General features: G+C 41.4%; 1 protein-coding gene across 6 annotated transcripts in view; it reads left to right on the top strand.

The window, feature by feature from the left end:
* The window catches only part of OSBPL5 (oxysterol binding protein like 5), a 174,877-nt gene that overhangs the window by 108,620 nt on the left and 40,802 nt on the right, over positions 1 to 25,455 (top strand). For 5 of the 6 annotated variants that reach the window (XM_033062344.2, XM_033062345.2, XM_033062342.1 and 2 more), the window contains exons 2-7: positions 3,783 to 3,939; positions 9,570 to 9,643; positions 10,683 to 10,745; positions 19,188 to 19,268; positions 19,923 to 20,024; positions 21,635 to 21,838. In XM_033062344.2, coding sequence (XP_032918235.1) covers positions 3,783 to 3,939; positions 9,570 to 9,643; positions 10,683 to 10,745; positions 19,188 to 19,268; positions 19,923 to 20,024; positions 21,635 to 21,838 — 681 coding nt within the window. The remainder of the gene's footprint in view (positions 1 to 3,782; positions 3,940 to 9,569; positions 9,644 to 10,682; positions 10,746 to 19,187; positions 19,269 to 19,922; positions 20,025 to 21,634; positions 21,839 to 25,455) is intronic. The other variant, XM_033062343.1, reaches the window with a different exon arrangement.

Raw genomic sequence — 25,455 nt, 5'->3', positions numbered from 1 at the left:
CCTCTTGTGAAAAGCAATGAACACACCTCCCACTTTACTTTTACATCCCTTTGGAAAATTGTCCCTGGCATCTTTCCCTACAGCTCTCATTAGTTTTATGTTACTTGACGCCAGCTTGGACAGTCAGACCTTTATGCACAAATATAATAAGTAGTTTTCTGAGTAAGTGGGTTAATGAGGCCTCAGTTTTCTATGGATTTGTGGCTTATGTTGGATTCACTGATATTTGGTAATAGCTGGGTTCAGAGGACAGCATTACAGTTTCCCTCCTTTCTTTAGCCATTGATCTTTTAAGAAGATACAACTTTTAAGAAACTAATATTTTCGAGTTTTCTAATGTCTGCTAGAGTTCCGTGACTTTTTCAAATGGTATAAAAGGTGTTGGGAGGGAGGATGAAACAGGGTAGATACAGATGCAGACACACAGTGATGTCTTTTGGAAACCAAACCAAATATTTCAGGTTTATTGAGGAATCTTAATAATGTGGAATACATTTTCTCAAGACAAGAGGAAAAAATGACTGCTATATTAAGAAAACACAAAATATAAAGAGAAAAAAAGTCTGGTTTTGTGATTTTGGGCTACATAAGAGCCTGTCTGGATGAGGGACAAATGTATCATGTAGATATCTTTGAAAAACACGCCAGAAAACACCATGTAGGTGGTGTAATGTGTTGCATGGTTGTGTGTGTGTGACAGACAGACATGTCTCTGCTGGTGCTTCACAAGGAGCTTCAGTCACTGGGGATCTTCTGCCAAAAACCACCAATTAAGAGGAACTTACTCAAATTGATCTATGTGGTCAAGTAGAGAGCTTCTGCCACAAGTTTGTATGAAGATATATAAGTGAAGAGCCACACCTGGAAAGTCTTTTTCCTTTGTTACTGGCTGTTCCCAGTTGAACAAAGCATCCAGTTTTTTCTGCCATCAAACTGGTCGCTTAAATAATTGTGGCAATGAGAGAGCATCAGTACAGTAATTCTGACATTTATCCTGTGGTTAAACAGTGTGAAATAGTAAGGGAGCAAAACATCAGTGTATGGGTCTCTCTGCATAGTAAATAGAGCAACAGTTGAAAGAAATTGTGTTTTGGGGTTTTGCTGCTGACGTCAGTGCGAGCTGGCTGCTAGTTCTTCACTTGATGCCTTTTTCACACTGACACAGCTCATGGTATTGCTGAGAAAAAATAATGATGGACACAGCCTTTCTGTTGCCCTATTGGTCATAAGAGTTGATGGATAGATGTTTTATGTTTGTAACCTGTTCTCAGCCTGCTTCCACTGGGTGTGCCTGGGATTTCTGAATGCCTTCCTGAATGATTGGCACAACCTCCCCAGGTCCCTGCTTTTTGGAGAAAATACTCCACTCAACTGCTTTTGTTCTGAGCCACTTACGAGCAGTTCTAGAGGTGGAGAGTTGAGATTGCCTTTCTGGGAACCAGGAAAAAAATAGCTCACTGTTAGCATTCCAAACCCAGTTATTTAGACCTGGATTATTTTTAAATACTTTGCTTTCAGACACGTAGCTAGCTGTGTTTTCCTCCTCTCTCTCTCCTTTATTTTTTTAAAGTTAGCAGTTAAGTTTTGCTTCTCCCTACTCAGGTCTGTGCAATCCAGAGTTTCTAAGCAAACAGAGGTTTATTTACATTGCTAGGTTAGCTATGTTACCTACTGCCTCGGAGATGCAGTGAGAACCTTGACATGATATATTTGGAATATTCTGGAATATGAATGTGATACTTGAGTCTGGATATGTTTACAGAGCGGTTTCCTGGGCAGTCAAATTGACAGGAGGCAGGGCAGCAGCAAGTGAAAAGCTGCAACCACCTCATTTTACCTGGCTACCATCACACATCATCAGTCTGAAACAGTCCTGCAGTGTGCATGTCCTGGAGCTCCAGTGCACAACCTTTCACCAAGAGCTGTGGGAAGGGCTTGCAGTGAAGTTCTGCTGCTCAGAGTGTGCTGTCTTACACCACTTCATAGTGGGGGCCATGCTGATACACAGGGCTTTGGAGTTCTTGGCAATCACTGCACAGACCTTATTTCATCCTCCATGGATAATGCAGACCCAACAGAGGACACACATTCCCTTCAAATGGCAGCTGGTAGCCTGGGGGAGTCCCATTTTTGGGCTAGCCCCACCTGCTACCCTTTAGCCTGTTGTCAGATGTCACAGACACTGATGTCTCGCACATCCCATGGTAAGCTGGGCTCAGCAAGACCCGCTGCTCAAAGTGCTTTTGGTAACCCAGGCACATGCTGGAGTCCAGCCTGGCTGAGATCAAATTAAGCTCTTGGGCACCAAGGCCTTCTCTTGCAGTAAAGAAGGAGCAGATTCTCTCTTGCCTTCTATTCAGCAGCTATTTTATAAAGCTGATGCAGCCTGATGGGCAAATAAATTTTTAAAAATTGCAAAACCTGAAACATTGACCCTGTCATCTACAGGGATTGGCAAGGCAGGTGGAGGTACAGAGCCCAGATCAAACACAGGAGGGGACTTCCTCATACTGTGACAAATTCATGACATCCCCTCATGCAGTGTCTTGACTGTGAAGGCTGAGCTCTAAGAGGCTGTTGAAGGTTCCCCATCAAATTGGGGCATTTTGGCAGCACAAGTACAGCGAGCAGGAAGGGAGGTCAGGGTCTTCTAGCCTTTTGCCAACCCATTTCCCATCTGTCCCATGAGGGTCACCTTAGGAGCATGTTGATCCTGCCCTTCCAAACTGCACTGTGGCTCTGGGCAACCTGTTCTTTGTTTTCCCAGTAGCCTGAAAGAGATGGGAAAACTTTGAGATGCTTTTCAGTAAATACGTACTATCCTTGAAGGGTTTTCCTTACCTCAGTCCCCAAGAGAAGCAGCAGACCTTCTGGTGAGGGATGCCCACCCAAAAGCTGGATTAACTGCTTACTGCTATCCAGAGCTCTGCCTCTGGCTGCACATGGGGAGAGAATAAAGCCTGTAACTCAGGAAGGATTCAGTCATAGTATCTGTTTGTAAAGGGTAAGAAAGAACTGCTTGTTGGATGGTATAAAAAACTCTTTTAATTCCAGCCAGGATGGTCTAATGCATTAGCCAAGCCATGGTAAGGAGCAAAGTACCACCAGTACAGGGATGCAGGGAGGCTTTTGGGGACACAATTGCTGGTCTTTACCCTCACAGAGCAGCAGTGGTTATCTTACTGATCAAACTTCAAGGCTGATCTTAATGCCATTTTAAAGAAACCAAAACCATTTTTATGTACTGTAATAGGAAATAAGGATGGGAGTGACTGGTGTGATCTCTTGCTGTTCCCTGCAGCCAGTGCAGCTGGTCGTCCTCCACACAGCCCAGATTAATGTTGATTTGTGTGGAGATGGTGTAACTCTGCTGACACCAATGGAATTGCATTTATGAGACTCAAAAGCCTTTAAAAAAATAAATAAAAGCGTTTCAGGCACCGTGTACTGAATGTTAGGCACTGAATGGACCCAGTGAATAGCTGTCATCCTGATAGATCCTTGTAGGCAGGAAGATGTGATACTCCCTGCATTCACTGAGGAGCAGTGTCCTGCTTCCCTACAGTTTACAAATACTGAGAGTCAGCAGATCAGTAACTGTATCTTCAAATTAATATAGTTTTGGCTTTTTTTCCCCCCTGCACAACCTTCTGGCACTCTATAAAAAGATCTGGCACTTTGCACAGGATTAGGTGACTTTGAAGCAGAAGAACCATCTAGGTGTGAAAACTTTGATTTCCTGTGTCTTGAGATTAACTGTAATCTCTATCTTTCTTTTTCAGAAAACCCCCACAGCTCATGCCATGAAGGAGGAGAACTTTCTTCGTCGCAGGTTCTCCCTCTGTCCGGCCTCATCCACCCCTCAGAAGGTCGATCCTCGCAAGCTGACGCGCAATCTGTTCTTTGGGGGCGACAATGACATCTACCCTCTCAGCCCAGGTTGGTTTCTGGTGTGTCAGTGCACAAAGATGCTGCCTCAGGTGCTTGACTGCTAGTAGATATTTTAGCATGCTGCCAGGAAACAAAGAGAACCGAGAATGTGGAAGAGAAAGTGGAGAAGCTGCTGCAACACAGATAGTACTGGATCTCAGACAGTGCTGCTTCCATGATGCTGTTATTTTTCACTGCCATGGCATTAAGGGGAAAAGGAGGGCACGGAAATGGGAAAACTGTAACTGTTTGAATGCTGCATGGCCTTACATTTAAAAAATTGCTATAATGGTTTCAGGCAGATCCACTTCAAGTCACTTAATGTGTTTCACCCTAAGCACTGGACTTGCTTAAAATTTACTGTCCCCATTTGTAGATGTTTAATGGCAGGTTTCCCTGTTCAGATTGAGAGCCCAGGATAAATATTACAAGAGCAGAATTTTTGTAGTTAGTGTTCTGTAAATATCTACAAGCACTACAAGTACAAGAAATCCTGACAGGTTGCAATGAATGGCAGACTGGCTTTAAGCATTCTCTTTACATATTTTTTTTTTTTGCTTTGAATTTCCTAGCACCTTTCTTGAGGGGAAAAGAGCTCATTTTATTGTTTCAGAATTTGTTCCTCTCAGTACACATTGAAGTCTTCCCTTGATTGCAGTCTGCAGACAGTGCTTCTGTTCCATTCTGTAAACAAGTGCTTCAGGAGGCAGTCACAAGTTTCTAGAGCTGTCATCTGCAGCTGCCATGTCAGTGCTAAATAGTCAAATCTCACAGCACCATTGTGAGGTCTAAAAACACTGATAACTAGAGAAAGAACACAGCATCTGTCAAAAGGTTTCCCTGCTCATATAGATGTAGCACCCAACAGACTCTCTGGGCTTTGCAGATGTAGTGCAGAACCAGGTCTGGGTTTCCTTAGCTAATTGTCTTTTAAATGCAAAGATTTCAAGGGCCTCTGATTTTGTAGGTATTGTGAGTGTCTGCTCTAAGGGAACCTATTTTCAGCAGTGGTGACTAATCTTGGCTGCCACTGACACTGCTGGAAGCTTTAACAACCTTTCAGTAATCAAAACAAAAACAATTTAAAATCCAAACACCTAAAATCACATACATTTCAAACCTGGAGGGACTTCTGAACAGCTGACTGCCCATAAGTACAGTCTGTACAAATGTGTGGCAAATAAACAGTTCACTTCTGCTATCCTTGGGAGCTGAAGGGCTGATTTTCCAACCTGTATCCACTTCCTCTTGCTTTAAGGTGATGGCGAACTATGGTTAGAAGTTTGCCCAGTTCTTTCTTCAGTTCTTACCAGCAATGCTAAAAAAGTTACTGACTCCCTCACAGGGGTATTTCAGTGCTGTAATATTTTAGAAACCAGAGAAAGTTGAGGGTTTCAGTGTGGAGGAGGTTGCTGGAAGAATTTTTCTCTTCCTCAGCTTCCCCTGTCACCTCGTTTCTCCTTGCTCCCTGCTGGCAGCCTTTGCTGGACTCAGCAGAACAAGTGCCTTGAACCACCATGGATCTTCTGTTCTGCTGCACAGTTCTCCCAGGTAACCTCCAGCACTGGTGTCAGTGAAGGCTGTGTAGCCCTCAGAATTGCAAAAGGAGAACATAGGCTAAAGGATTTGCAATGGGGAGAATATCCCTTTTAAACAAACAGAATTTGCTGCTTCAGTCAGGGAATGTCTTGCAGGGAGTCTTGGGTTTTGTCTATTCTTACTGCTCTTTTTGTGCTTTCATTTCTTTTCCTGTCCTCATGGAGTTGCCTTTTATCTTTGTTTTCCTCATATTTCCTGCAAGAAGGGCCTGTTATTCTTCATGTTCAGCTGCCATTTCCTATGGCAGGCTCTGCTTTCACTCCTTTACTGCCACTTCTGCCTTGTTTTCCTCTGAGCCTCGTGCTTCTCCCTACCTTCTCCTGTCCTCTGAACAGTGCTGCTATCACCATAGATAAACCACAGCTCTGTGTCCATAAGCTGCATCCCATTTTTCTCTGTTCTCTATTTTTCTCTGTTGTTTTACATGAGCTTTCAGTTCTTGAGGTTTTTTCCAGTGGTCTGTGTTTTGCTGTCTGAGCCCAGCAGGTTTCCTTTGTGTGAGCACTGGGCTGATTGTGTTGAGTGGGTGCACTGGACAGCAAAGCCCAGTGATTTCCTGCCTGGAATTCAGTGGGTTGTGATGTGACTGGAGCTGCAGGTCTCACTGCACCATCACCTGGGATTCACCCCCCAACAATGAATATGTGCAAGTAAATATTTCAGAGAGAAGGGAGTGACAGACTTTACACCTCAGGAGAGCTACACCATGGAGATTCAGTTCAGTAAGAGAATATTTTTTTTTTAAAGGAAACATATGGGATATGCAGAGGGCACTATCTGAAATAACACTTTGGACTTCTTGCCTTTTGCTTGCATACAAAAGTGCTAATGATTCTTGTAACTGAGAGAAAATTGAGTAAGATATTTTCTTTTTTTAGGGAGCTCATAAATTAGAGAGACATGAATTCTTGTTTCTTGTTCATGTCTGTCTTTCACTTAACCATGAGGAGAGAGAACCTTTCTCTGTTTTTTATTTCAGAGGATAGGAAATTTATTGGTGTAAAAATCTCTCTTTTTGATTAATCTGCAAAATCACACAGTCTTATTATAAGTGCATTTTTCACAGTCTTTAAATAAAAATGTAGATTAGCTGATCTGCATCCTAAGAGATGTACTTTCATAAATATGGGAATTTTCCTGTGAAGGATACATGGAACTACGTTTCAGGTGTTCACATTGGGTCATGTGGCTGATATTTACAGCAGAAATTTGCAATAGTTTTGTCACACATGAGAGCTTGTATTTCCTCCTGTAGTTTATCAGTCATGCTTACTGTATCATTCTTTATAAAGGGGAAAGGCAAATGCACCTGTAGGATTGATGCCCAGCAGAAAACTAAAGAAAAGGAATGGTTACTGTTCTGAAAAGGAACTAAATATTTACTTCCTCTGTGCATGACAATAATGGATAAAAAGAAAATATCAGCAATTCTGAACGTATCAGCCACAAGACTGGACTGTTGGCAGTTTTCTTTACAATGTGATCAAGGCTGTTTCCATAAACACTACTGATTCTCTTCCCAAAATATCTTTTGTTATTTGGTGCAAAATATTTGGACTACTTTTTGGAGGACCCTTCATTGTGTGCCCTGGTAGGAGCCATCAATTTAAATGGTGAGATTCACCTCTTTCTATTGTGGGCATTGTGTTTTCTTAATCAGGGAGATAAGTGTTTCAGCTTCTATAGCCAGTTCATGTTTTGTTCCTCCTATGTTTTTCTTTGGTTTCCTATTTATTTTCTCGCAGTGGTTGTGTCTGTTGTTCTCTGGGTGAAACTCTCACTTTTGGGCTTTCTGTGCACTTGACTGCGTGTGGGTTTTTGAGAAACTTCCACATCATTCCTATGAAGTTTGCTCTCCGAACAAGGGCTGGCCCTCTCCTTCTGCATGGCTGCAGCAGGGCTGCTTGAGACAGACAGCAAACATAGTTCTCCTCTGAGAAACAGCTTTTTCCTCACTATTTCCAGTAGACTTAAGGTGTTTGGCATAAGAAACTAGGAGATGAAGCCTTGTAAATGATACATTAAGAATGGACAGTTGCATGTTCCTTTTTTTCCCCCATGTTCCTGCTCTGTGAGCAGGATTGTCCAGAACCTCAGGAGTAGTGAAAATCTGAGTGTTCAGGTTGCAAATCCTTTTAACTGCATTACTGAGAGAACGCAAAAATGTCCCACATCCAGGCTTTTTGTATGGCTACAAGCTTGGAGTTAAGCTTTCTTTAAGAAATGAGACATAATAAAGTATGGATGTAATTCTGTTGTGCTAATAGACACCATCCCCTTGGAGCAGGCAGCAGCTGATTCCATTAACTTTTCTTGAACTTTTAGACCATATGTTACTTTGCCATACATGTGCAGAAAAAACTCTTAATGGGAAACAAGTGCAGCAGCTACATGGCTTTATGAGTGTTTTCCATTCTCCTCTGCCTCCTTCAGGGAGAAATAGAGGGGGGTTATAGAGATGAAAATGCCATGAGAGAAAGGAAAGGTATGGAGATCCAGGTTCTAATCTGTGCACAGCAGTTCTTATGGCCATACCACTTGTCATGGTAGCACAAAGGCACTGTCAAATCTCTGACCACTGGGGATTTTTTTTTTTTTTTCTCCTGCCCACGAACATCAGGATTCTGAGTGCATTATTTAGGGTTCAGGGTTTCCAGAGGAAGAGTGACAGCAGAGAAAGTAGGTTGAGATATGGGTCCCGTTTTGGCATCACTTTCCTGCGTGTCTGGGTGGATCCTTCCTCCACCCCACTCCCCCCATGAGCAGCACAAGTACTGTCCCTCTTCCCCCAGGCCTCCTGTGGCAGCATGGCCTTCTGTGGCTGGATTTTCTAACAGTGCTTGGCTTCTTCAATGGCTGCTCTGATAATTCCAGGAGAAATTATGGCTCTGACATATCTATGACAACTTCTGCTGACTTTGGGAGAATCAGGGTTTTCTCTTGGCGGTTTTGGATTTGGTGATGTTTCCAAGGCTGGCCCACTCAGTGTTAGAAACATTTTCAGCAGCTGCCATGTTTGCAGTGTGCTACAAATGGACTGTGTTTCAATGTCTTGGTGGTTCTTTACTGCATCCTGTATTCTGAAGCTCTGATTGCCAGTGATTCTGAGAAGAAAATGACATTGTAATTGGTTAACAATGACTGTCTTGGCACTAAAAATCAAGTCTCATCAGATTCTATTTTTTGGCTTTCTTTTTTTTAATAGAAGCACAGTGCTTTCTTTTACTCTAAGACCATGATTACGTTTTGCCAAAAGAGCAACATTTATGATTATGTTTTATTGCTTGGACTAGGACTACACACACTCATGCCAATATATTATGTGTGCAAGTTTAGGATATTTTAGTAGTGACTATATGTTTCTACAACGATTGGAAAATGTCGTAGTACTCATTTACTGCTTGTAAATTTATAATATTTCTTAATTTAACAAATAACCTGGTCACAATACATTGATCTCCTGCAAGTGTGTTGGGGTTTTTTATTTTGTTTTACTAATCATGCCTAGATCCTCCTGTCTTCTGTAACATTTTGTGATCATGGCTATTATATGTCCAACAAAGCATGCTATCAAGTGCATCAGTGTATAGTTGCCAGATACTGACCAAGGAGGATTGAATAGCTGCTTATTAACTAAATTGCATTTATTATTCGCACTGAACAAGGCATGGGGTATGTAAGGAAAGAACAGACTGTGGTAATGTAATTAAAGACTGCATCATAATGCAGACACAGAAGGGAGCTGATTAAGGATGCATAAGCAACCTTATTTCTGTTTTTTTTTCCAGCTTTCAAATGCTGGACTTTGCAACCATCATGCTGGTTTTCCATGGTGTTTTGAGACCTTACTTTTGAGCAGTCTTGTTACCCAAGCATGAGGATTGAGGCTATTTCAAATTCTACACAATCCCTCTCTGGGATCATGGTGTGCTTGCTCTTGCTCATGATAACTTCTGTTAGCAGTAACCCTTCTCAGGCCATGATGAGACATGGTTTTGCACAGAATTTCACTTGTTTTGAATCCCATTATTTTGTTGCAGGAAAAGACGTGGAAGGAAACAGCCCATCGGCACTGAAGGATGAGACACCACAGACTCCAAACTCCATTAGCAAGGTACTTTGGGATAGAGAACTGTTCCCAGTTTTCATTTCTTCTCAGGATGTTATTAACCATTCTTATCCTTTTTTTTAAAAAGTCATTGAGAAAGCCTCTCCCTCTGTTTCTGCAGGAACTGTGTGTGCATATTTTGGGGGGAAGAAAATGAGTGTTTTTGCATGGTTGGGATAACAAGGAAGCCTGTGCTTTCCTCTGGCTTGATTTCACCTACCACAGAAGAACCTGGTTTATTTGGGCCTCATTTGGCAGTGTAATTAGATATGAATAATTAGGGTTGAAAGGTTGATTTTGTCAGCAGAGGTGTCTCCTGCTGTTCCTGATCAGTAAGGCAATCATAAATCTTAATTGTTTTGCAAAAGAAAACTGTAATATTTAGTGTAGTGCACAGCATCCAAAACAGTGAGTGGAGAGCCTGGGAGAGAGCTCTAGGGATTAGTATAACAGGAGAGGAAGACAAACTAATTAACATTTCCTGAACACAACTTTTCCATCCAGCCTGTTAGGACGAGGTAAAACTGAATTGAAAGTCTCTGGATCTCATTGCTCAAAACCTGCCTCTAGATCAAGAGCTGCAGAGTGCCAGAGTTTGATGTCCTGTAGAGATGGAATCAACATTGTAAATGAGATTTGAGATTCATGTACAGCTTTTTTGGCTGCAGCTCCCTAACCTGTTTCTGGAGGGTAACTTGAAATAGAGATGAGACCAGTTAATAAATTTTAAACTGAATTTATTTTAAACTATGAAGTTATAAAATGCAAGTGGCACCTGCTGAAATGAAAATACAGCACAAATGAAACAGATGCAGACAAGTGATTTCTCGTGAGACATGAAAATCATCTCTGCATCTTCCAGCACATTTCTCTGTGCTTGCCTGGAGCTTGCAGGTTGTTCTACTGGGATGCCCTGGCAGAGGTCAGCACAGGGAGGTGATGATGAGAAGAACTTTGGGAGTATGCAACAAGGACTTGTGTACATGCCCTCTGCTATTGCTAGAACCTGGCAAGCTGCAAACCGATCTTGGTTTTGCTTTTTCAGGCAGGTTCCTCAAGGAAAATCAGCCTCCCACTTATCCTGGCAGTGGAGAAGCCCAAGGACCAGGTAACTGCATCCAGGGCTGTGTTTTAAAGCACGTCTTACATGGAGTGGTGTTGAACTTCCTGTGACTTAGGATGTAAAGAAGGACTTTATCTGGGCAGGACAACTCAGAGCACTGAAATGCTGTCCAAATGGAGTTTGATTTCTGAGATGCAGGATGAACACAAGAATAGGAATTTATTACCTAAATTGTTTATTACCTAAATAATAGGTGTTTACGAGAGGTTTTTGGGTGAGAGTATGTCTCAGCTGTGTTTTCCCAGCCTCCAGGCCTTCCCTGCTATTCCATATATTCAGCTATACAGGTATGTTTTTGAAAGGAGAAGCACCTATGGAAGGTTTTGGTATCCACCTTGATTTCTGCCATGCTTTGTGTGCACCTGGTCTCTCCTAGACAGTGCCAAGAACAATTGTTAAGAAGAGTTAAGAGGCAATGCACAGCACAAAACAACTGCATCAGATCTGTGAATCAAAAGAAATGGGGCTCTGATGCCATAAAATAAAGCCTTACTGTCAGCTTTCAGAACTGTAAGCAGGGATCTGTCATACTATTTCAGTTTAAAAATAAATAGTGATTCCACCTACTTGAACCAGAGGGAGTAGTGTGCTCTAATTGAGTCATATTTAGATTCCTGATAGCAGGGAGGGAATAATTGCTAAAGACTGGACTGCAGGATGTGCTAGTTTAATTAATGGATTAAAAAGTAAATGTTACAGGTTACATATCCATGCCATAGATATTTGCCCTTCTTTTGGTGCAGTGGATATGAAAAACCTTGTTTGAAATGAGTGTTCTTTCAGCAGCATTATTCTGAGGCACCACAGCACATTAACTATTTCACTCAGTAATAAGAAGGAAAGGAAAGCCAGTCAAGTGATTCAATCCCTGGACTGTGGCTTGGGGAATCTTAGATTCCCAACTCTGCCTTGGATTCCCTGCATTGCCAAGGAGCATTAATTGTGTTTCTGATTCACATCTCCATCAGTGAGGTGGAAGCAATTCTGAATTTTGTTCACCCAGGCCATATCCACATTGCATGATGTAGGCTGCAGGTTGCTCAAGTTAGCAGAGAGAATGTGGCATGAAAACTCTATAATTATCTATGAACTTGTGAGCTGTGAAGACTTTTAGCTGCAACCACACTGCCCTGTGCTCATGGGTGGGCTGCCCTCTCTGAGGTGTGAACACATCCCAGTTGTCCTGTCTGTACAGACAGTCAAATATTTGATACTGGAACATTTGCTTCCAATGTGTTTTTGTGGTTCTTGGCACTATATATATATGTATTTGTAATTTCAGCTGTGGCTTCTTGACCCACATTTTATTGGAACGTATTTAAGGCACAGTTTAGCTACATGCTATGTTGGTAACTTTCTGCAGCACATTTTCTCATACTTAATTTTTAAAGTGGAGTCTCTTTCATCTTCTTTTTCAAAGGGAAAAAAATATTAGCTTACTTCAGATTGTTTCTCATATTAGTTTCTCTCTGGTTTAGAGCCTTTTATCCTTGTTTTCTGGGATGAGGGCTCATAGCAGGGGTGTGAAAGTATCACCAAAATGTCTCTAAGCCTCAAGCTTGTCTCTGCAACCAGATAGTACAGTTAATACACACCTGATAGTATCAGGAGGTGCCCTTCTTTTGCTTAGTGCCTCATTTGATGCTGTTAGAGTCCTCTGAGGCACCTTGTATTGCAGTATGCAGTGCTGTATGTTCTCTTTCTTTCCTGTGCTTACCTATTAATTCTACTGGCTAGAGGGCAGTTGGAGTCTCTTGATATGCATGCCAGCCCACAAAGAATTGAGGTAAATTTTAAGGGATAGTCAGAAAAATCCTGAAGCTGGAGCTCAGTGGTACTTCACTGTTTCCAATCCCTTGCTAATGCTGCAAGGAAGTCTATGAAATTGTAGGAGGGCAGCTGTTTGCATGCACAGTTATGTGATGTGAATGAGTTTTTCCACATGCCCAAATTGTTCACATCTTTATTGTGCAATTTGTAATCTGAAATATTAATATAACTAACTGCCAGAAATTTATTTTAGCTGCACAGTGGTTTTGAAACTGCACATACTGATCACTTGAGATTGAAGCTACATTTCCCATACTGTCTCAAGCTTACCCTGCTCAATCTATGAATCATGCTCCTGACCTCTGAGGTAATTCCAGTCATGGTTACACTCGGGACTAACACAGAAGATCATTCACAAATGTGGTAATTCACAAAGGTATCTTTTCCTTTGTTCTCCCTCAGCCGGAAAACCAAGGAATTGTTTGGCAGACAGACCCAGATATTGCAGGAATCACCTTGGAGAGACTCAGGAGTGAAGCATCCCCTGTGTGTGTTAAACACAGCTTAATGGGAGATTCTGGCCCTTCCAGGGTGGTGCCTATGCTCAACTGAATCCTTGTTGTCTTTTCTTTGCCATACTTCATGCTCTCCATGTTGTGGATGCAATTATTTAGAAGCCACTTTTCTCTATGAACACTTACACTCCTGTGTAAGTTCCTGTGCCCTGGCTCAGCACACTTTGCTTCCTCAATTCCACGTGCAGTACTTCAGGGTAGTCACAGTTGTCTAAAGAGGGCTTTGCAGCTGATTTCAGCTGAGCAGAGATGTAGCCTGGAGTATCCTGGGAAAATCAGGTTGAAGAGGGGTGGGATTTTGCACGTGAAGGGGAAAACATGGAGCATCCCTAACTTGTATAGGTACATACAAGCCCTGAAAACAGCCAGGTGCCTCACAGAGGTGAACATAGACAGTAGTAACTCAAAGCTGATAACTTTAGGTAAGCCACAGCAGTGCAATTACGTCAGCATAGGTCACTGATACTCATAATTCCTTAGTCTAGTATTTCTGACATGGGAGGTGAGGGCAAATGGAGGTGCTGAAATTGAAATTATTTATTAAACAACTTAGCAAAACTGCAGGTCCATTTGTTTTTCATTGCTCATTTTGTTTGTTTAAACTCAGCCTAGGGGCAAAAGCTGTGCCTATAGCTGGAGGGGAAACGAAAACTGCTTCAGCTTTCTGTTGGCGCTAAGTCTATGACAGTCATGTGAAAAAGCATCTTTCTCAGTGTCCAACTTCCCATCTCTCCTCAAATGCTCTTTAGATATTGTGACCTTGCAGAACAAACTTCCCATGCAAGGCACACTTAAAATGATCAAATAGAAATCCTGTGAGGTCTGAGAGTTTTTCTTTATTTACCGTAATTTGATGCAATGGAGCCAAGGATCCCACTAAACACTGGTATAACTTGATATTTGAAGTTGTTTGGATGGCTGAATTTCACCAGTTATTTTCCCCAGATGCTGTCATGTCAACTGTTTATTTGTACAGGCTTTTCAGTTTGTGCTAATCATTGTGCTATTTCAGAGTTGTAAACACAGTCGCTGTATCTTTGTAATATTGTTGAAATAAGAGGGATCATTTTGTTGGTTTTTTTCCAACTGGAAAGTTTTAGTTGAAGATTATTCAGCTTGCTGTAAAGGAGTATATCAGTTGAAGGGTAACTTTTCCTACTTCAGAGGTTGTTTGTGAGTAAGAATAATTTCACTGATGCTACTGTGCTTTGGATGAGCTGTTAATTCACAAGAAAAGTAAAAAGTTTGCAAAAACTGCTTATAAAACTAAAATTGCTTACATTTGGTCAAGATATCTGTGACTATTCACATAAGTAACAAGGAATTTCTCAGTTGTAATGTCAAACCTATCTTTTCCATAGTTTTTTATCTACTTAAACAACTTTTCTTTCATTTCTTTTATTTCTGTGTGATCACAATTTGTAGCAATTATATGTGGAAAAGATACTGCAGAAATTACATCTGACCAAAGACATGTCACTGATTTTTTGAAGCATAACTTATGACCCCAGCTCCTTTTGTTCTGCCTTCAAATTCCCATCTGAGCTTGTCTTTCTCTCTCGGATGCAAAGAAGACGAAAGGGCAACTTGGTAACAGCAGTGACAGCTTACATGCAGAGCACAGCTTGAGAATGACTTTATTGAAATGTTTCTGGTTTGGAATGATTCTGGCTGTTGTGCTGCAAGGATTGCTTGTGCTGAGTAACAGGATATTCCTCTTGCTGTTGTCCTGGGCAGGGCTGGCATGCTGATGGGCTGGCATCCCCCACACCGGAGTTGATCACAGGCTGCTTTTCTATGAAATTATTTGGTTCCTCTTGGAAATGAAGTCACCAAAAATGACACTGGATCAGAATAGCACTATTGTGAGGGCTCTGCATGCTCTCTTACAAAGCCTGGCAGAAGTGGTAGGGTATTGTGATGACTGCTAACAATCAGCAATGAATCTCCAGAGCTCTGCGACTGAGATGAAAGGGAACAGAAACTTAACTGGGATAAAAAAATATGTTTTTGAGTACAGTACAGCCCATTGTCAGCAGTAAGGTCATCATTCAGTCCTGAAAAGGGCAGGTTTGATTAGAGAACTGAAAAGGGACAACAGTTTGTTCTCCCTGAAGTGCTGCATGCTCTGGGGAAAGTTTTTGGCAGATTAGACTTCCCTCTTTATGGGAACCAGTTTATGGAAAGCCTACTTGCTGCTTTCTTATTAGAATACTCCAGTGGGCTTTTTCTTTCTTTAAAAAGGGCACAAACCCCTTACTCTGCCATTGTACAAAGTCTCGTCTGTGGCCAATATTGTCCAAATGTTGCTGCAGAGAGCAGGGGCTGGATTCTGATACCCTGCACAAGCATTATCCCGGTGTCCTTGGAAGACGTGCTGCGATGACAAATGGCTTCTCTTCGTCTTCTGCCAGGCTGAGAAAGGTAGAGCAGTAGAAAGACATCATTAAATGCTCTCAATGTGTCTTAGCAATGTGAGACCCTGCTGTGTCTTGGGAATCTTTAGAGACCAAATTTACTGAATCTTATGTATGCCACAAGGTACAATCAAAACTATTAAGACAGATTAATGCAATAATATGAAATCATAGTCCTTCAAGTCACTTAGCAGGTTAAACCTAGGGGAACTGCTATTGCTATCAGCAGCATGGGGACCTATGGAATGCTGTCCTAGAGACTTAGATGTCCTGTGGAAAAGCAGGAACTTTAAACCCAGAAATACAATACCTTTCACCCTGTAGAGCTGGAGATCACCAATTTCCTTGCCAGCAAACTGCTGTTTAGGATCAGAGATGCCGCATCCTCATATGCATAACAAGTATCAAAGTCGGGAGGGAGAAGCAATCAGTCTGCCTCGTTAAAAACCAACTGGGGAACTGTCAAAAGTTGCAGGTCAGGCACATCTGAAAGCTTGTCCATGGCTCCTAGTTAAAATTATGGCTCAGTTATTGTAACATTTTGTCTCTTCATAAAGCATTTTGCAACCATCTCAGGGAGCTGTGGTACTGGTCACACAGCTGGTAAGTACATCACGGTTTTTGGGACACAGAAGCCCAGAAACTTATTTTCCCATGCCTAGAGATTGGGCAGTGAGTACCTATGCTGCTGCTTCTTTCTCATCCACTCTCAAGCCTGCCTTGGTGGCCACCATCCCTGTGGCCCTGTGTTCCCCTTACAGGCCAGGTTCACAGATTCAGCACGTCCCAGGTGTAGCCCAAACCTGGGGGAGGGTGCATGAAGGAAGCAGCACAGTGTTTTGGGGCCACCACAGTATCCTCCAAAGCTCTTCATCCAGCTGCTTTAATTAAGTGAAGGAGTTTGAAGTGGTTTTAGACAAGTTCCACTATATTCATTGAGCTCCTAAAGGCTGTGGTGGTGGCAGGGGAGATTATCCCTTCATCAGCTGCTGTGTGCTGTGATTTGATGGTGTGCACAGCAGCATTGGCTGGATTTGGGCACCAGTGTCCCTGGTCATGGAGTCAGCTCTCACAAAGAGTCAGAATCGGTGTCTGTCAGGTTTGAACTCTTGTGCTCGTTCAACTCTATTTTTAGCATGACCCAGAGGGACTCCAAGGAGGAGGCAGGTGGGGCTGGTGGAGCAGTGGAAGTGCCTCTGTGTCTGTGCTGGTTCCTCAGCAGCAGCAGGTGTAGGGTCAGGTGTGCTGTGGTTGTTGGAAGCCTTTCTGATTTGAGCTGCAAGCAAATCTCCCCAAGCCAAGTGAGCTCAGGGGCCAAAATTTCATTTTATAAGCACTAAGGTGTAATTTTCTATATAACAAGTAATGTAACTTGTTTTAATTAGTGAAGCAAAAAGCATTCTTTGTATCCTGATGCTTTGCAGGCACCTGAGCAGTGTTTCCTAGAATTTTGTGAACATTTGTGCTCTCACAGTGCCTAATGAGGACAAGTACGCAGTGTTTCTCTCTGTGTCTGATGTCTCAGGCCAGAGGGAGTGAAATTACTAATAAACAATTGGCTCATAGTTGTGTCTCAAGGACAGGACATTCTTCCTGCTAATTGGGAGAAAGGGGGAGAATTGTTTTGACCGATTTCAGAGGACACACCTCTCAAATCATGAAAGCATAATCTCCTAATAATTCTGAAGGATTCTTGCTCAGAGATATTTAGGCACTTGAAAATGTTTCTTTATAGAGAAAGGCTTATAGCTCATCTCCCAAATGTCTACTAATGCCCTTTGAAATGTGACAAAGACCCTGTGGGCACAACCCTCTGCTCAGACATCACATCTGTGCAGTGGTCCTCACCATAAACCTTGTGTTTTTACACAAGAGTCTAAAGCACAAAATATGAATCAGAGGCTGCATTGCAGGCAGAGAAGGCAGGCTTAGCTTTCTGTGCAAACAAAACTGGCAAACACTGAATAGTTTTCAGGAGTCCAGGAGATGGCCTTTTCTATGAGTGGATCCAAGTTGAATTGTAAACTAAACAGTCACATCTGGGCTCTCACTGGCCTCTGTGTGTCATCACAGAGTTTTCATTTCTCTGTTTTTAAAGTATCATATGTAGTTTTGGTTTTAGCAAAAGAGTGCTACAAGGGAATGTGAGAGCAAGTAACAGGTTACAGTGACTGTGGCTCTGTTGCAAATGACACCTTCTGTCCCTAATTTCTAGTTCTTCATCATCTACAAGGAGTTTTGCTCAGTTGAGCAGGTACCCTTCTCTCCCATTTTTCTCCTGCCCCAGTCTCCAAGGCATAGCTGATGGCTTGTTTGCTGTGATCTCATCATGCATTTCTGTGTTTTTCTCTGAGTCACAGGGAAAGGACTGATCTGGCTGTCATTAAACATTTCCTTGCTCACACTAATGTGCAGCATAGTTTGTGGCTGTGGTAGCCCAAGAGATTTCTGTGTCACTGGGAGTGAAAAAGGAAGCAGGTCTCTCGAAACTGGAGGTGCTGTAAAATTATTGCATCAATTTGTCACATAAAGGAGGGAAATTCAGAGCACCCAGTGGGTTTGTTTCACATCATAGCAGTGAATGGGAAATATATTTGATATTTTTTTTTCTTTAGTACAGCTCATTTTTGTGTCACACTCATTAAATCAAGGTGGCTGAGCGCTGAACTTTTCTTACAAAACTGTCATGTGTGAGTGGGAGAGACAGTACCTGACCCCAAAAGATGTCTGACCCCACAGTCTGAATGCATCAGACACATGAAAGGTTGGGAGAAATAGAGGTACAGAGAGAGAAAGTAACTTCCTCAAAGTTACATTAAAAGCAGCAGAGTCCAGACTGTTCCATCATTCTTTCACCACTAACCCTGCCCAGGTTTTGTACAATTTGCTGACAGAACCTTTCCATGTGGGGGTCCTTGTGAGCTGGGCTCTGGAGAGCTGCACTTTCTAAGCATCCTTTATTTTGGTAGAAGTAATGCTGTCATTATGCCTAATGAAAGTAAAGCATTTCTGCAGCACATCAGCACAGTCATGAGATCAGTCTGTAGTTTCTGAAAGTGAATTTAAACAGCACTGACACTATCAAACATGATTGGAAGTGACAGTGTATATTTTGTGCTTCACTTTGCAAGGCTAAGATGAAGATGATTTCCTGTATTATCTGCAATATGATTAGGTCATTTCTTGCCCATCCATGTTTTTGGATATTTCAGTTAGTGCAACAACCATTGCCAGTATCGAGTCTAGTTCTGAAAAATCTAAAACAAATTCCCCATAAATTTTATTCTAGTAATTGAAATGCTTTCAGATCTGAACAGAGTTGGGCAGTTTTCAAAATTAGAAATATTTTTTTTTGCTTTCTGTTTTGTTTTCTTATTTTGTTGGGGTTTTTGTTTATTTTTTAACCTATATTAATATCTACGTGGGAGAAATACAAAGAAAATTTGGTGGGGAATTTTCCAACCAGCCATGGGTAAAAAAAGGAAGTTTGGACTGCACTGTAAATACGCATTTTGTGCACCTGTTTAGTGTTCCATTGCTGAAGTCCACAATCAGCTCTTTCATAGATTCCTGAAAGTTATAAACAACACTTTATCAGAGCAAAACTTGGACATCTTCATGTTAACACATTCTTATTTTCTTCTCTCCCTCTTTGTTTTTTTTAGATCGAATATAAGCTTTGCAATGGGTCTGACAAAGAGTGTGTGTCTCCCACAGCCAAATTCATGAAGAAGGAAACATTGAAGGTATGTGCAAAGCAGCCAGGTCACCATCAGCTGACTTGCTTTTAAAAAACAAATGGCACCTTCCAAACAAACCATTGGAAGCAAGTCAGAGTCGTTTCCCAAGACCCAGAGAAGCCTCTGTATCTTCTAGGACTCATTATAGGCCAAGGACATTTACAGGCTTTATATACAGGATTAGGTGCTGTGCTGCAAGCAGAACAGATCAGTGTAATTATTTCACTGTGTTTGTGTGCTCTGGAGCCATTAGGCACCTCAAGAGGATTGTAATCCTTCACTGCTCTTTTTAGGACAGACTTGCCTAGGCAATCTGAGCAAATTGTAGCTTCAACACTTGCTTCTCTACCAAACCAAAAGTATAAATGAATAAAATTAGATTTAGCTTCTTGAATTTGAGGGGTGAGGAAGACTGGTATTCAGCCTCTTTCAGTTTGCCCCAAAGAAAGGCACTAGGTTGTGTTTAATGAAACTTGAGGAGCAAAGAAAAATGCCTGTTCTCTCATTATGTTTTTATTCTTCCTTGTGCTCGCTTATGGGGAACCTGTGCTGGGTCAAGTTCTTGCTGTGCTATACATAACTGTCCTTAATGTATTATGTTCTTTCCTCCCCAAAAGAGGCCACGATTATACCTACTATATTTTCTCTGTAATCAACCAGGTACAAAAAAAAAATTACAGACAGGAGAAGAAAAGAGCTACCAAACAACTCTTCAGTGCTCTGAAGGATCCCAGTGTGGTGATCACAGCAGACTGGCTGAAGGTACTTGATACATTTCTTCTGAGGCTGTGGGAAAAAATAAGTGAGATGTGAAGCAGTTGATGCATCTGAGATGTATGCACTAGCACTTTTTTAAGTGAAAGAAGACCAAAGAGTTTTGAACTTCAACTCAAGCTTTATTTAAATAACTGCTATAAAAGTGGAACTGTGGGTATTTACTTTCCACCTTAACTCAGTCTATTCCATGCCCTTAAGCAGCAACAATGACTCAAAAAGGGCATAGTACAAAGGAAAGTGATGATGTTTCCCTCTTTGTTCCTCTCTGAAAGACTCTCTTGGCCTCTTCCCATAAATGTGGTTTTGTACTGAAGAGGGAATAGACTGAGTAACAGCCTGAAAATGGGCAGATACAGCTTGTTCTATCGACAATTGGATTTTCTGTTGTCACAGCACAGAATGAAACGTATTGTACCTGGTGACAACTGCAATTTCTCCTTGTGCACAGACTCAGTTAGTGACAACTTCACATTGAAGTCCTGAAACTTCTGTGTGGCAAAGTATCTCTGGAGATTGACATTGAGAGATGAGCACTGGTTTTTTCCTCCTCCTTTGGGGCCATTTAATTTTCTCAAATATTAGTGAATTGGTTGAACCTTTTATATTAGCAAAACCTAATTTCCAAACATTGCCAAACGCATAGCTCTTAAGAAAAACAAAGTAAATTAAGGATCTCATGAAACAATACAGTTGCATTTGATTAGTTTTGCCTCCAACAAAAACCTCCAGCACCGTTCTGCAATTATTATTAGAGGTCAGAATAGTGACATGCTTATTGTTTATTTGAGAAGTTAGATTGGCAACAAAGTCTTGCTGTAGTGTTTACTGTTAATGAAAAATAAATATTGAGACTTTTTAAAACATAAAACACCTGTTACATGTTTGCTGTGGCTGTAAATTTCTGGTGAGCTGCAAATACTGCTGTGCCACAAAAACAGAACACAGAAAAGACTTGAGGTTTGGCCTATGCACACTGAAGGCAGGAAGACCTCAGGCAAAATCTAACCTTACTGAGAAACTTCTCCATTCTTAAAGCTGTTATCTTTAATATACTCTTATCAGATTTAATGTCTTCTATACAAGAGAGAGGTGCATTGAGCTCGACAGAGAAGTAAACCAGCTGGAGACAGTACTTTTAAAAATGGAATATTTGACAAAACCCATTAATAGCAGTGTTCTGCAGAACACTATTAAAATGACTTATAAGTCAAGTTAGACTAGCTATAACATTTTTATATGCAATGTTCTAATTAGCATGTCTTCATGATTATTAACAGATCACTCTCACATGGGCTAGCAATGCTGATTGCCTAAAAAATTAATCAAGCTGCTAACACTGAACTAGCAATAAAAATAGGAAGAATACTAAGCCAATAATAAAAATATGAAGACAAGATTCTGATAGCCAGATTTCCAGGTTCTGGGATTTTGCTGTGAGGTCCTTAGGACTGTTCAGGGAACACCATTTATTTTCTTAGGAAGTCTATCATGGTGCAGCCTTGGAATAAACGTACTAGAAGTACTGCATAAATGCTGAATAAATGGTGGATTTCTTCTAAGGAACAATGTAGGAACCTTTTTTTTTGTTCCTCCAGATTCGTGGGACTCTGAAGAGCTGGACCAAACTCTGGTGTGTCCTGAAACCAGGAGTGCTGCTCATTTATAAGACGCCAAAGATCGGACAGTGGGTTGGGACAATCCTGCTCCATTCTTGTGAGCTGATCGAGAGACCCTCCAAAAAGGATGGCTTCTGCTTTAAACTGTTCCATCCTTTGGATCAATCCATCTGGGCTGTAAAGGTAACAATCCTGATGAGTTGAACAACATCTTCTTGGTCTCCAAAGTTTCCGAGCACTGATCTTGCCTAGCACTGATATTATTTAGTTATTCAATTGCTGTTAGCAGTGGTGAACTGACTGCATATAAAGATGAAAGATACCAAAGCTTGATCATTGAATGACATCAAAGAGACACAGTCCTTGTGATTAGTTCCATAGATGTACCATTTTCAGTGTACAGATGCCTGCATAGACTGAGGAAAAAGGAAATGTGTTAGTGTAGGAAAAGAAGTTCAATACCTAGAAGCTATATTAAGCCATGACCTACATCTTTAAAAGGAGTTGGGCATCAACACAGTTAACTAAAGTCCCCAAAACAAGGACACAGAAATCACCAAGTGCTTCATACAGTACTGGGAGATGGTTGGCCAAGTGACAAAAAAAGCAGGTTTTATAATTTGACTTCTTTCTTTCTAATGCCCCGAGGTCTGGATTTGTTTGCAATGGACTTGGAAATCAGTGTTCAGCTCAAGCCTTGACTGTTGCACAAAAGTGTGACTTCAGATAGCCCTTACTGTCTCTTCTTTGAAATGGAAATAGCAGGATTTTCTCCATTTTGAGTTATTATTCAGGCTGACACAATCCCTTCCTACACACAGTGGCTCCTGCAGCGACCTCTGGATCTCCCTGTAACAAAAATGATTAATAGTTTTTCACACTTCTTGAAATAACTCCCTGCAATCTTAAAGAGCTATATCTTTTTCTTCTTTCCTTTAAGAATAGGCAAAAAAGGAAAAAAAAAAATGTAATGCCTATGAGCAAAGAGGAAGATCCCAGTACCTCCTGAGGGGCACTGAGAGACACATCTTTTGGATACCCTGAAGACAAAACTTGTATTTGTTTCCCTGTCAAAAACAGTGACAAACACAGAGTTATTGCAGACATAAATTCTCTAGGAGACATCACAAGTGTAAATAAGGCAATACGAGCTGATGCCTTGCTGCAAAGTGGTCAGCAGAGGGAATGGAAATGGAAAGACTCGGGAGAAAGCAGTGAAAGCACTTGTCATGGCATCAGAAGTTCTAACAAAAGGGGAAACCCTGTGGGAGCAGATCAAGCAGACACACTCCTGCTCATCCATGCAGTTAATTGAACAGTTTTAAACACAGCTATACAATTGCTATAAAAAGCCTTTCCATTTTTAATAAGGTAGGAGGAGAAAATTAAAATTAACCTCAGTAACCAGGGGTGAGAGCCGATGATTTCTGCCAGCAACTCAGCTCTGATTTGTGCCTAAATGCATTGCTTTTCCTTAAAGTATCAAAGGTTTCATTGCTACCTTGCTTCTTATACAGTTTTGAGCGTTTTGATGCTTTTTAAATTCAGAACATGCACCCAAGAAGGTTGTTGATGGTTTACTGTCTGTCAACAAAAACATTCCTTGTGACTTGACAGGTTAACTGAATTCTTCTGTGAAGTGCAGTCAGAGGAGGTAGTGAAAAATAGAATCAAAAGTGCAGTGAGATACTGAAAGGCAGAGTTGCTGACAGATCTGAAGTGTTGCACTAAGATGCCCTTCCTTTGATATGAAGCATCCCAAAGAAAGAGGAGGTTTTATCAATATGTGTATGCATTTAAATAATGTATATCTAATTCTTGTGTCTCTTAAGAAAACACATTATAGAAATAAGAATTAGTATATTAAATGTGATGGGAGTATATCTCTGAACATATATACTTCTGTGTACTACAGGAAGTCCAAAGAGGTTTAAATTTTAAAGTCAGAGTAATGTTCTGTATCTCTTGAGACACATTTAGAAAGCCACATTTGATCTGTATAGTGAGATACTGCCTGAAACCTGAGTTCAGCATGGATTGTTGTGTGTGATAGATGCTTTTAGCCATGAGGTAAACACCAAAATACACATCAGGAAGAAATCCACCAGTGAGCTGCTTGATGTCAGAGGCTGTCTGCACTCTGTCAACAGTTTAAGGCTGAAACTGCTAAAAATACTGTTCTATTTTATGTTGTTTCACAGCCTCTTTTGAGGCAACTGGAGCAGAATTGACTGATCTACACTGGTTGCGTATAACTATGCAAAGAAAGTGTGTTTCTCATGAAATACAGATTCACCTGAGCTTAAGCAAAAAGCCCAAGTTACTGTCCATCACAATAGAAATAAGATCTGGATGAACACCTTTCACTCTTGGCCAAAATGGCTTGTGAAATTTTCAGGGATTATCCAGACTAGAGTGGATGGTCCAGCTTTAACTCTCATCAGTGGATTTGCAGTTTACTCAGGGTAATTACTGAATACCCTCTGTACATATTGGCCTGGCTGCCCAGCAGATGTTTGGAGCTAACTGTGGGGTTCAGCCCTGGAACAGATGTCTGACTCAGGCACTGCCAAAGGCCTTTATGGTAGTACTAGCCAAATAAACTCTATGTGCAGACATTTAACTTCAGTTAGAACAGGGTGAGATTTTGGGGTGCTTTTCAAGGTAAGACAAGGCCATGGCTTATAGTTGAAAGCTAAGTATATGCACCAGGGTACTGTTTTTCCTATAAAGCTCTCTGGGGTCTAGAGCTATCTTAGAAGCATATTGCTGAGGGAAAGAGTTCTTTATTCTACACTGCTTCCCTGGCTTTTTGAGAGTTTCAGCCTGAAACTCCTCTGCAGTGCACATGGATTGAACCTGTTATCTATTTACTCCATCCAGGCCTTTGTAAATCCAAAACCAAAACTTTCAAGATCCCAAAATCAGACAGCAGTGCAAGCAGCAGTAAGAAAAGTTTCCCCTACATACTCCAGTGCTGCTGCAGAGGCGCTTTGTCCAATGTGTGAAGGCAGTGTGATCCCACTGCTCCTGGGAAGAGACATTCTGCCAAGGTGGCTGCAGGAGACTGGGAAATGCCAACCTAGGAATTCATGTGAGGGTGTGGGTGTCTGTCCTCTTGCTTCACAGAGGGACTGTAGGGCTATCAGCTGGCAGGGTGTGCCTGCCTGTCCCAAAAAGTGTCCTGAAATAGGTTGTATTTCCCTTCAAGCTTGCTCAGAAGCTGGGAGAACAGTGTGGTGTGGGAAGGCTTTCATTATCTGCAACCTGTTCTGACATTTATTTAGGGCAGTAAGTAAGTTAGGGTCTGACCCACTGCCTCTGGGAAAATGTATAATTTGAATTTTGTTGAGTTGTAAGAATTTGAGTCATTCCTTTAAAGAAAAAGTTCTAGTAATGTTCTTGCACTGCTGCTTTTCTAGTTGTTATTCCATTCCAGTACACAATAGTTTCATCTTCATTCTTGTGGTTATCCACAATACTGTTAAAGAGATTTTTTTTTTCCCCTTTTTGAAAGCATTATTTTATGGCTCTCTGAGATGTCTTGTCATACTATCCAAGACTGTCAGTCTGTTTTTCAAAGCCCAATCACCCCGTTTCATAATGCCTTTTGAGTCTCAAATCAGATGTAAAGATAGCAGTGATCTGCAGGTTGTACTTTCTTAGTTGTCCTGCACAGGGACTGCAGCAGGGCTCTGGGTGCTGGTGCAGCTGGGATAACGCTTTTAGTGAGAGATGGTCATTGGCATGGTGCTCAAAGGCTGGGAGACAGAAAGCATCATTGTCTGTACTGGGCAGAT

This window comes from Catharus ustulatus, chromosome 6 (assembly GCF_009819885.2).
Source record: "Catharus ustulatus isolate bCatUst1 chromosome 6, bCatUst1.pri.v2, whole genome shotgun sequence".
Taxonomy (NCBI): Eukaryota; Metazoa; Chordata; class Aves; order Passeriformes; family Turdidae; genus Catharus; species Catharus ustulatus.
Note: the sequence above shows the minus strand (reverse complement) of the source record. Positions and strands in the feature narration are given on the sequence as shown.